This window comes from Hypoxylon trugodes (assembly GCF_022578975.1).
Source record: "Hypoxylon trugodes strain CBS 135444 unplaced genomic scaffold F4822scaffold_1, whole genome shotgun sequence".
NCBI lineage: Eukaryota > Fungi > Ascomycota > Sordariomycetes > Xylariales > Hypoxylaceae > Hypoxylon > Hypoxylon trugodes.
Window position 1 is genome coordinate 419,907 of NW_026250016.1, and position 11,208 is coordinate 431,114.

Sequence of the window (11,208 nt, forward strand, 5' to 3'; positions counted from 1 at the left end):
GAGAAATGGGCCCGTCACCCAATAGTTGATAATTCAGTGTTCGAGGAACACCAAAGTTATATGATTCCGTTTTAATGCCGTTTTGTCCCGTTCCTCAAACGCCGCCAAAACCAATATATACATGTACCCACATCAAATCCGAAAGCTTAACGGATCTTATCGTGATTTCATTCTTATGATTCATCGCTCCCCTGGCTGTCACCCGGTGATGGCGGGTTTCTCGCCTCATTCTCGAGCCTCCTATCTCGAATATACAACCGCCGCGCGCGCAATCGTTGTAGCTCGGCGTGGATTTCGTCTCTGTCGAGAGGCACTTTGTTGGCTTGCTCTGGTTTGGGCCAGAACTCGGGCACGGCAAATCGCTCGTCGAGGTTTGTGCCGAAGTAATACATGATGCCAATCGGAAACATGACATACATGCCGAACTATTCCGGTGAGCATGGAGTCTCGTATGAAGAAACGATTCGGAAGGAGTGTACTACTGACCTTGAAGACTTCTAAGTTTAGCCCGCCCATTCTGGATATAATATGCGTATAACTTGGGTTGAAGTGAATTGAATCGATTCAGGACAGATTGGACGCTCGTAGAAGAGGCCCAGGCGAAAAAGTTTGGCAATTACATGTATCGTGCGACAGAAAAAAAGAGCTATCGAATATTACCTACAATAGGTATCAAGTGGGATGTCGCAGTTGGATACCTAAATACCCAATTAAAGCTTTTGGAATTTGATGTAATTTTCTAGAGGCACTAGCTTTTCATTGGTCCAAATCGAAATCCAATGACCCCGCAAGATATCCATTCTTTTCTGGCACTACAAGCAGCCCTGCCAACTTTCTGGGGTTACACCACAGTATATTCTAGCCATTACGTTGGTTGGGTAGGTGAAAGAGGATGGGTGAGTATTTCACCACTTACACTAATAGGTAGCTATAGAAATATGTGAATCTTAATCTCGTTAGTTGTCACGGGGATTTAAACGGGAACACCAGGTAGACATTATAATTATTATATTTTCCGACTTCTTAGTCTTTTCGGACGGCCACAGCTCTTTGTTACTCTCCAAGCTGCTAATCCTCGTCTTCCAATTACTCTTTGCAATGTAGGCCACACTCCATCTTCAGCCCAATCTAAATCATCGAGATTCAAATGTCTGTTAAACCTCCAAACTTCTCGAAATCTGAGCCCATCCAAGCCCTTGTTGTCTAGATACGAATCTAGCCATGTCGACGAAAGCGGCGCGATGAGGTACGTGCCATTTGGCTCTTTGAGATACCCAAGACTCCTCCTATCCGCCGGTGTGTCGCAAGTTGCGATCTTCTCTAGTTCGTCAAGCAATTTATCGCCTTCCATCCCTGCTACGTCCTGGGTCCTCAAGACTGCATTCTTGCCATTCAGGAGCCATATCGGGGGCATATAAGTTTTCCACCATATAGCTTGTGTCGCATCTGGCTGGTTACTCAAAAATACTTGGGCTGGCACGATACCACCCTGATGGTATATTCCCATGAGCAAACCGAGAACCACATTGAAACCAACCCACGAGCCAACCCAGAGTTTGAAATATATTGGCTTCTTCGGAAACCGCACAGATGATAGCAACAGGGGAATAGCTGGGAGTAAGAACCGCGCTTCTTGATGTTGAAAGATGGATAGGACGAACACTCCCGAAATAGCAGAGGAAAGCCTTAGAGACAGGTTCGGCTTAGTGAATAAAAGAGCAAGAGCTGGCCCTATTAATAGTGGGATGTTGACTAAGATATGTTGATACCAGGGGTGCAATCCATGCTCCGCCAAATTTGAGGGCTTGAGGTTGTATTGTAGATTGTTGAGCGGCGTGATAACCGGGTTTCGGTAGAGATCTGACCACGAAATGGGGTGTGGGGTGTAGAAAGAAGTATCGAGGGAGATGGCAATTAAAACAGTTAAAAGCCCGGATGCTGCCATGACAACCAGGGATAAAGGTCTTACAAAACTAAAGGTTAGCAAATTTACTGTCCCCCGGACGTATAGAAGAAACTAACCTATTTATAAAATGGGGTATCAATCGAAGTCCAGGAATGATCAAAAACGCAGGGAAGGTTATTCTGTTGAAAACACCAAAGACAGCTATGATTCCGAGCACTAGGGATTCCGCGAAAGGGGTGTGCTGTAACTGAGGGGTCAGCTAATCCTCAAAACTGGAGTAGGTCTGGATACAACATACCGAAGTCTGAAGAAGAATGCGCTCGATGAGCACCAGACACCATGCGACGACAATGGTTTCGATAGAATTGGAGAAGGTGTGCGTCTGAAAAGTCCAAGTCACATATGACGACGCCACCAGCAACACGGCGGCTTGACGTTGACGATATTTTGACTGGAGTAGTTCATAAATCGCCCAGTCCTCGAGGACGAAGCTGAGAACGAACATCAGGACGCGCAACGTCCAGAAGACCGCGATCGGTGGTATCTCGCCATCGTTTCCATTACCAATCCACAACCACTTCAACAACAGCATAGGCAACCCGTAGATCGGCCATAACGGAAATACGCTACGGATAGGATTATCGCTGGTGAACTCCCAGGTTAGTCGGACGGGATAGCTGAAAATTTGGCCTATAATCATGCGCACAAAACTATTAGTTTACACTCATAGATAAGCGAAGTAGGGGTATATGTGTATCTCCATACCAGCAATAACCTCAGGGCCCTGGAAATTCTCATCTGGGTGAAGATAGCTCGGCGAAAGAGCAAAATATAGCCGCAACAAAACCAGGAACAGATAGGTACGCCGCCACATGATTCTGTCTCGAGAGATACATCTGATTTGGACCAAGTTCGATTCGGTACGGGTAGGAATGTCCAACTATCGCAATTCGTAATCGCAGTCGCAGTCGCAGTCGCGTCGCAAACCACAGGTCGCAAACGCTCTTGCTAACACAGTAGCAATCTTATTCCTACACACGCTCGTATACGATCGCGAACGCGCCAGATATCTAATTAATAGGTGGGTACGTGTCGAATATTCATTCAAGCAAGCTCTCTTCTAAAGTTGACAAGGGTTTGGCATGACGGGTGTCGCTCGGAATGTTGGATAGAATCGGTAGATAAATATACAACCGCAAAGATTAAAAAATAGGTGGATAAGGTAGAAGAGAATGAAGAATAATAACAATAACAAAAAGGAAGAAGAAGAATGGGCTAAATGCACCGCTTGTTATCAACAGAACAATAGAAAGGCAAGATTAACACAAATAATTGAAATAAAACAAAATAAAGACAAGCCGAATATAGTAACAACAATAAATTACATGCAAGCTATGTACCATGTAGGTGTACTATGTTAGGTGTAGGTAGGGGGTGGAAGGGTGTAGGGTGTAGGGATTGGAGGTAAGATGACACGGGTCACGAAATGCTAATATCACACAACCCGTGGTCACCACTTTCCCAGCGTTTTGGGTAATTCGCATAAGCATCCTCGTTCGATCGTTCAACCTTGATAAGGATCTAGGACCTTATCAGTGTGGATACTCCAAGTATATATACAGCTTGAAGTATTATGGGCAGCCCATCTCTGTATGTACCGTATACTTTATCCACTTAGTCTAATCTCACGGAACTCTGCATGTGTATAGGGATTATGGTTGTTACCGTTTAGGGATGGGAATTGGGCGCATCCATGGAGGACCCACCTGCAAGAAAGAGAAACTAGCAAATCTTATTAAATGGGCCAATTTTCAAGCCTAGCCCTTGAGCAATTCTACGGCGATACCAAATAAGGCTGACACCTGTCTTAATAGCACCATCTTGCCATATATGATGTATTTTGCGCATATAGAAAAACGCCGTTCATACAGGCATTTACATCTGTGCTCTCAATTTCTTATAGTTTATCAGTAGACGTGGAAATATCCGTATCAAATGGTAGAATGCCATATATATTAACTTAATCTCATTATCGATACATACCTATATATGCAACGGGCCTAATAATCCGGCTTACAATACGACTTTGTATAGTCCGGAGTATCTATTCCTCTCATGAAACATCCATCATATTATTTAGGGCCCAGCCAATATAATAAACCCCCAAACGCCATATTAATAATCAAATGCTGACCTAAACTCCAAGCCATGCTGTATAAGTACTTTGGCGAGAACACCGTCCAAATAAATAAATGCGTCCTCAGTGTCGTACAAGCGACCATCACGAACTCAAGGGCAATCGCCACAAACACCGTCAAGAGGGCAGCGTGTTGTTGATACACACGGCTATACCCATCCTTTGTTAACTGCCTATTCCGCAATAGTAGTAGGTTGGAAGCCGACGTCCACCACACTGGAGCAGCCCAGTTGCTAAGAAACGTCAGAATTCCCACGGCTATAATATTGAACCCGCTAACGCCATTATATGCATTTGAAAGATCTACACCGGATATCGCATTAGAACCTCCCATCGCAAAAAAGGAGGTAAATTGAAGAAGAAGCGACGATATGGTGATCTCCGCCGCTCCCAAACTAAGCTCGCTTAAGTAGGAGAATATGACCTGATATAATAAAAAGAGCGGTACGTTAGTCACCCGCGATTGTGTTAACACGAATAGTGTGAATAGATGGTGCAAAGCACGCATAGCTATGCAAGCATTAGTAACGCAGCACCCTTTTTCTTTTCAGGAGGGAAAAGAAGATAAATAAGGAAGCTCACCTTCTTCTCTGGATGACTTAGTCCCATGTACCAAAAGGTTATATAGGGGATATATCGAAGTGATCCCAAGGCCGAGAAAAACTGCTCGTGCTCGGTTCAAAAGCGAAGGCCCATCAAATATGTTTACAAGAGTCCTAGCAAACCCAACGATCAATTCAGGGGCATCTTCGCTAGTGAAGGCTAGCTTGAAGGATACTGCAGACGTCGTAAGGCCCGCGATAATGGAGCCTGATACAACGGGAGGAATATTCCTGAGGTTGTTGAATAACTTCCACGAGACTATTGCGTACGTTCCGATGACAAGAGACCAGAGTAACTGGGGGTTTGATGCCACAAAACTAGTCATAATATCGGGTTCGCCAGCAAATTTTTGCCCAGTCTGGTTCCATCCTCGGATGAGCCTCATGGCGCCGAGCGCAACTAAACCCATAATAAATGGCCGTTTGGTTGCATTAGAGGGCCTAGTCCTTAATTAGATATGCATGCGGTGAAATTACGATTGGAGCTTCTTACGATCTTATGACAAGGTAAAGGAGCCAGGCAGATGTAGACCAATACCAGAAATGTTGCTCTTCCTCGACATAACTACTAGCAAACATCATTATGCCATATAGGAGGGTTATAAGGAGGAAAGCTATAAGGCTAGAAGCTGTCAAAGAGGCTGACGTTGTTGCAACATATACAGCCATGATAGAAGCTGCCGCAGTTATTACTTCGCCGTAGACTAGCATAGATATGTCATAGTTGCTAGCCATGCTACTCATCAGAGTCTGAGCCTTAGATAGCCACTGCTACTAATTAGTATGTCATCTTCAGTGGTGAAGTAGAAGACCCGTCTCGTACCTTTGAGGCAGCTGTAATCCAATCATCGTCCGCATCCCCCCCTGTCGATATCGTTTCAGCTAGTTTGCTGATGGGTTGCCATTCACAGGCCAACTCCTCGGCGGGCGACCCAGGACGGATACAATTCGGGGTATGTTGTCTACCCGGTGACAACGAACCGCTATAGGTCGCGGTGATTATATCAAGGATCTGTCTTGCATTGCGCATGAGAATTTGGACCTTGTCGTTTTCTTATGACGGTTAGTTGCGCCCTCGTTAAATCTTCTGACGAGTCTGCTCACTTTTTGGCCACAAAGGTAGAAAATCTAACATGAAAGAGCCTAGGTTGTTCTTTGGTATTGGAAACCCAAGCAAAGCGGCAAGGGTTGGAGCTAGATCGGATTGTTCGGCAACACTATAATACTGGAAATCCTCGACAAAATCCGCCGGTACTTTGACGGGTTTAATTATAGATTTCAACTTGGGCGATACGAACACCAGAGCAGCCGAGGTCTCTCCAGGAGACGAGGCTCCATGATTTCCAGCATCGTTCATGCCATGGTCTCCACAGAAAACAAGCAAAGTCGATTGGAGGTGCGGCTGCGTTTCCAGCGCCTCGTAGATCGTGCGGACAACTCCATCCATCTCCCTCTGCTTTGGTATCATGTTCGGACCACGAGGACCGGTCTTGTGGCCAATATGGTCCAGACCAAGGTAATGAAGAACCATAGTGTTCCAATCGTCATTGCGCAATTCGTCGGGAATATGTCTCGTCACATTGTTATCCACTTCTGTAAAATCGGAGACGAAGAAGCTTGAAGTACCATCCGCTCGATCGAATACCCCCGGGAATAATTTCAGCCACGTGTCGTCACCGTACATAACTAGCTTCCCGGCTCGTTTCGCTTTCATCTGGGCAAGCCAAGTATCCTGAACGGCAAGGGTGGAAGAGGTGTCGGCTTCATCGAAACTTAGGATAGCATCGAGGAAAGAAGGCGTGGAACCGGTGGTGATAGCCTTTATTCGAGGCATCGTGATAGTGGGCGAAGTCGCATGGGCGGTAAAGGGAATGGCGACACCGTCAGAAATCAACCTACAAGAACAGGTGAGCGGCAAGCACTGGCTAGCAACTTGTTTCCCAGTTTATCTAACCGTTGAGTGAATTCAAAACCCGAGCCATTTGTATATACGAAGTCGCTAGGCTAGTCAGTCGGATAGGCGCGTAGGATCGGGTGGTTATTGCGTATAAGTGGGCACGAACCTGCGCAAAGCATCAACGACCATGAATATCAAACGATCAAACGGTGCTTCAGGTGGTGAGCCATACTCGAGCGGCTGATACTCGGCTAGACCTGGTAGGAAAGGCTTATAGGGAAAGAAGCCTATCGCAAAGAGAAGGATTGCGACAGGTATGAGGAGGTTAGCCGCGACGAGCAGCATGGTCGAAATAGGGAGGACATGATGACGGTGCATGTCCAATTGAATATTGTACGGGTTACTTTGGCGCACAATAAGAACTATGGTCAAATGTGTAGGTTCAGAGTCGCTTTTCGCGGTGCCCCATTGTCTATAGATAAAAAACGAGAGTGGCGTTCGGAATGGTGATTAGAATTAGATTATGTTCGCGATGCTTTAAACATTCAATGTTTGAATAATATTCGAGAGTTGAAATTGGCAGCCCACTTAGCTACCTAGCTACCTAGGTACATAGGATACGTAGGTACATGTCGGCGAGTGGAGATTTCCATGTCCCGCCTGCCTTAGTGTGCCGTCTATTCACCCCCACATCGCTAGGTATTTATCCCACTTCTGGAGTTTTGCTTTCGTAGCTTCAAATGTACTCAACTCTATTCAATAATTTCTCCCATTATCGTCACTTTCTTCCTTTAAACTACCTAGGTTCCTATCGCTGCGGAATCAGATCTAGGTATACATCTATAAATTCATAAATTCACACAATCACCAGGCGTCGAAGCATTATCATGCCCATCGACGACCCACCCGAAGACCTTTTTATTCGCCTTAGGAATCACATATTCGACGAGTTTCAACGAAGTTTCCACACTCTTTCTCAATCGCACATGGAGCCACAGCATACTGAAAATACACATTCAAACAATAACGGTCATCCTCTACCTTTGAGAAGAAGTTTCACGGTAGGAAATGACGAGGCGTTCGACGTCTTCAATTGGGCCACCACATCTCGATATTCACCTCTGAATCTGCAGTCCTTGCCACAACCTCGTCCAAACGACGCACCTGATAATTGCCCAGATATCTTCATTTTTCGAGACGCATTCGAAGACCTCTTAGCAGTGAGTGCTGGAGAACCACTCTCAGACCTACGACAGCTTGCTTTCGAAAAACGTCTCGAACTTATAGAGCACTACCTCTATGGCATACCCATCGAGCATTGGATCGTTAAAGTTGGACAACGAGACCTTTGGGGAGCATACTTCAATCTTTCCTCACACGCCAGGCGGTCGCTCGCTCAGGGCATGACCCCTTGGCGTTTGATGCAAATTACATCGACATTTCACCCACCGTCAATGTTTCAAGCGCCAGTATCTTCCCCGGCTTGGGAAGCTCATGAAAAATGGCGCCGCATCTGGACTAATGCTGCAGATGAGCCGCCGAGACATGAAGAGGAAGCAGGTACTGAGGCCGATTTATACGAGGCGAACAAATCTGAATTTGCTACCGATAGTGGTGCAAAAATCGTCGCTGCACCTCAAAGAGGTACAAGTACTAACGTAACTGGAAAAGAGGAGTCTTCCACAGAAACTATTGAGACAACGGATGGTGGCAAGATTCTTAAAGTAATCCAGCAACGCTCTTTTGACAACGGGACAGAACAGAAGACCGCTATAAAGCGATTTGATGCAAAAGGTGACTTGGTAAATCAAAGCGAAAAGGTAGTAAGAATATGGTCGACCAGACACCCAGAATACAACTCACAATCTAGAACGGAACAATCAAGTCCGGATACCAAAGGTACGGTATCCGCCGCAGACCGGGTAGACACGCATTCTAGTGAGCAGAAAGGTTGGAAATTTCTTGATTGGCTCTGGAAATAATAATCAAAAATTCGGAGTTTCGTTCGTCTCCGCTCTAATTATATGGTGTCACAATTCGAATATACCTTATCTCGGACTCCTTGAGTACGCTCCTGGCTTAGTAATAATGATAAAAATGCGCAAAAATAGATTGAGATTTATGTATGCTTTTGATTTGCCAATTCTTCATTAAAAAATTGGCGAATTAAATTATAACGTCTCAACGGCGAGCTTGAGCTTTCTTCTTTCTCATCATCCTTTTCCTTCCGATAATCTTCTGCTGTAGTTCATCCCGAGCCGATCCCTCTTGACCCTCCTTATTGTCGTCCGTCGCTTTGTCTTTCTGACCGTGCCGCTTTCCCTTGGACACAGAGAAGTCCTTACCCTTGAATTTGGAGGGTGTATTTGCGTTCCCAAGGCCCTCTGTAACGTTCTGGCCACTATAACTTTGACCACCGTGCATTCGTTGTTTTGCCTGCGAATCCTTTCGCCTCGCTACGACTTGTGCGTTCTCGATAGCAAATTCCACAATTAACCGTTGCGTTTTGTCGGCCGAATTCTTCAGCGCATGTCCATTCAACCATCTTAGACCCATGAGCGCCCATCGATGCGAAGAATACTCAATGAACCCATAACCTCGGCTTTTACCAGCGCCATCCGCTTCAGGTACCTTTGATCCTTCTTTATTTTCGAAAATGATCTTTGCTTGCTTTACTATGCCTTTCCCCTTCTCCTTGCGTCGGCGTTCGGCCTCTCTATCTTCCTCACCACCTCGCGCGGTTTCTTCCTTCGATAACGGCTCTCTCCGGCCTTCCTTCACGTCACTGGCAAAACCGACGACAGCCTCACGGGCTAAAGCTTTCAGTTTCTTAGGATCTATGTCGCGGGGGATGTTACGAATCGCCAAGCGAGTAAGACTAAGATGCAGGCTTGGGTTGTTTTGGATGAGCTTTTTCCGCTGAGTAGCACTCTGCTCACGGATCTTGACTTCCGACGGGGCCAACATGGCATATAGAGGCGAGTCCTTCGTGATGGTACCTTCAGATAGCAAATATAGCCGCCGTTTATCTTTTTCTTTGCCTTGCCGAGCGGCGATACCGGTTTCTGCGAGACGGGTTGCTTCGTCTTTACTCACGGCTTGTGATACCTGGAGGATTCGGCCTTCAAGAGTATACTTCCCTTGCTCATCAGCCAACTCGTTCTGTAAAATAGATTTCTTATTTGGTATTGCAGACTGCTGGGCGTGAGGAGCCCCCTTCAGGCAGGCCTTTGAATCATCCTCGTTGGCAAAACAAACAAACCCCGTGCCTGCCGGTCGATCTGTTGCTCTATCAACCACTATACGAGCATATCGTATACGTCCAAATTGCTCAAAATGGGTCTTGAGCTCCGCATCTGTAGTCGTAAAAGGAAGGTTGCGAATGAAGAGGGTGGTCTTATTATCCGTCATCAAAGGTTTCTTTTGTTGCGGGTCAGCGTGGTCTTCATCGTCGTCCTCCGCTCCAGCTTCGTTTGGATCGGCATTACTGTCTTCGTCTTCAAGGTTTTCCATATGGTTTTTCATGAAATTCTTAATATCCTCATCTTCTTCATCCTCCACTTCATCTTCCTTATCCTGTCCGTCATGACTGTCACTTAATTTCGCATCATCGCCATTAGACGTCTCGTCTAAACCGGAAGGCTTAGCATCGTCTTTCGGTTGGTTTTGTTTTTGCTGCTCCCATGTTTGCTTATCCACAGCCCAGTCGACAGCAAGAGTTCTTCCATCGACTGTCTTCCCATTGATAGCGTCCATAGCCTGTTGCGCATTCTTCCGACCGCGCATAGTAATAAAACCAAATCCAGAGAGCTTCCCTTTGGCATTCGGGAGATCGGCGTATTTCACCTTTCCGAAGCTCTGGAATAGGGCTGCCAACTGGTCGGACTTCTTAATGCTCCAAGGCAAGTTCCGCACAATTAATTTGGGCGCTTTGCGAGCCTCTGCTAACATTGCCTGTCTCTCAGCCTTCTTCGCAATAGCGCCAGCCGACTCAGAGGTTGCTTGACGGTGCCTGGGCTCCGCAACCTCGAGCACTAACGGACGGCCATTCAACTTCTGCTTATCGAGCTTCTCTTTAGCCTCCTTCGCATCGTCGGCATCGGTAAATGTAACGAAACCATAACCGCGAGAAAGTTTGGTCTGGGGATCGAGAATGACGGTAGCATGTTTCACGGGGAAGTGCTGAGAGAAGAATTCGGTCAAAGTCTCGGCGGTGGCCGTAGGAGGAAGCGATCGTACGAAGAGAGATCTGCTCTCTTCCACTCGGGCTTTCTTGGAGGGTCGCTCGATGGTAGACTCGGCATCTTTCGAAGGCAAACTTGACTCTGTACTTTGTATTCTAGACCTTTTGAGGTCAGTGTTTCCAGCCATATCCATAAAAATACCAGGCCCAATTAGAACCTGTAGAATGTTGGAAATATGATTTGTTTTTGGCGGAGAGGATGGGGAGTAGGAGATGGGAAGAAAAAAAGTTATGATTTAGCAAGAGAAAAAAGATCGATAAGATCACTACCCATTATCGATAACCTTAACGCACTGGGGCTTATGTGGGGCCTATATATACATTACATATGTACTCTATGGATGCAAGGAGGGGTTTTGATTT

General features: G+C 46.1%; 5 protein-coding genes across 5 annotated transcripts; 1 reads left to right on the forward strand and 4 right to left on the reverse strand.

The window, feature by feature from the left end:
* Window positions 1-173: 173 nt before the first annotated feature.
* F4822DRAFT_423692 (uncharacterized protein) lies at window positions 174-516 on the reverse strand (the record flags this gene model as incomplete). The annotated part of the gene is made up of 2 exons (XM_051460018.1): window positions 174-425; window positions 487-516. The coding sequence occupies 2 exons, from the start codon at window positions 514-516 to the stop codon at window positions 174-176; spliced, it is 282 nt and encodes a 93-aa protein (XP_051319002.1).
* Window positions 517-858: 342 nt separating this feature from the next.
* F4822DRAFT_383994 (glycosyltransferase family 22 protein) lies at window positions 859-3,355 on the reverse strand. Its single transcript, XM_051456483.1, has 4 exons — window positions 2,672-3,355; window positions 2,205-2,596; window positions 2,023-2,147; window positions 859-1,964 (listed from the first exon to the last, which is right to left on the reverse strand). Exons 1-4 carry the CDS (start codon window positions 2,778-2,780, stop codon window positions 1,007-1,009), a joined length of 1,584 nt encoding a protein of 527 aa, XP_051319003.1. The 5' UTR covers window positions 2,781-3,355; the 3' UTR covers window positions 859-1,006.
* Window positions 3,356-4,038: 683 nt separating this feature from the next.
* On the reverse strand, window positions 4,039-6,980 carry F4822DRAFT_435604 (alkaline phosphatase-like protein; the record flags this gene model as incomplete). The annotated part of the gene is made up of 7 exons (XM_051462220.1): window positions 4,039-4,613; window positions 4,686-5,146; window positions 5,199-5,473; window positions 5,529-5,758; window positions 5,810-6,600; window positions 6,660-6,704; window positions 6,769-6,980. 7 exons carry the CDS (start codon window positions 6,978-6,980, stop codon window positions 4,039-4,041), a joined length of 2,589 nt encoding a protein of 862 aa, XP_051319004.1.
* A 321-nt stretch (window positions 6,981-7,301) lies between these two features.
* On the forward strand, window positions 7,302-8,866 carry F4822DRAFT_4815 (uncharacterized protein). The gene has a single exon (XM_051463548.1). It carries the CDS (start codon window positions 7,490-7,492, stop codon window positions 8,582-8,584), a length of 1,095 nt encoding a protein of 364 aa, XP_051319005.1. The 5' UTR covers window positions 7,302-7,489; the 3' UTR covers window positions 8,585-8,866.
* On the reverse strand, window positions 8,684-11,062 carry F4822DRAFT_4808 (RNA-binding domain-containing protein). Its single transcript, XM_051463547.1, has one exon. It carries the CDS (start codon window positions 10,977-10,979, stop codon window positions 8,784-8,786), a length of 2,196 nt encoding a protein of 731 aa, XP_051319006.1. The 5' UTR covers window positions 10,980-11,062; the 3' UTR covers window positions 8,684-8,783.
* Between the last annotated feature and the right edge of the window lie 146 nt (window positions 11,063-11,208).

Excerpts from the sequence above, each read along its gene's own strand:
- F4822DRAFT_383994 (XM_051456483.1), bottom strand. The coding sequence starts at position 2,780 with ATGTGGCGGCGTACCTATCTGTTCCTGGTTTTGTTGCGGCTATATTTT. Across the intron at positions 2,597-2,671 it reads GGGCCCTGAGGTTATTGCTG|GCCAAATTTTCAGCTATCCC; the intron begins GTATGGAGATAC and ends GCATGATTATAG. Across the intron at positions 1,965-2,022 it reads ATACCCCATTTTATAAATAG|ACCTTTATCCCTGGTTGTCA; the intron begins GTTAGTTTCTTC and ends TAGTTTTGTAAG.
- F4822DRAFT_4815 (XM_051463548.1), top strand. The coding sequence starts at position 7,490 with ATGCCCATCGACGACCCACCCGAAGACCTTTTTATTCGCCTTAGGAAT.
- F4822DRAFT_4808 (XM_051463547.1), bottom strand. The coding sequence starts at position 10,979 with ATGGATATGGCTGGAAACACTGACCTCAAAAGGTCTAGAATACAAAGT.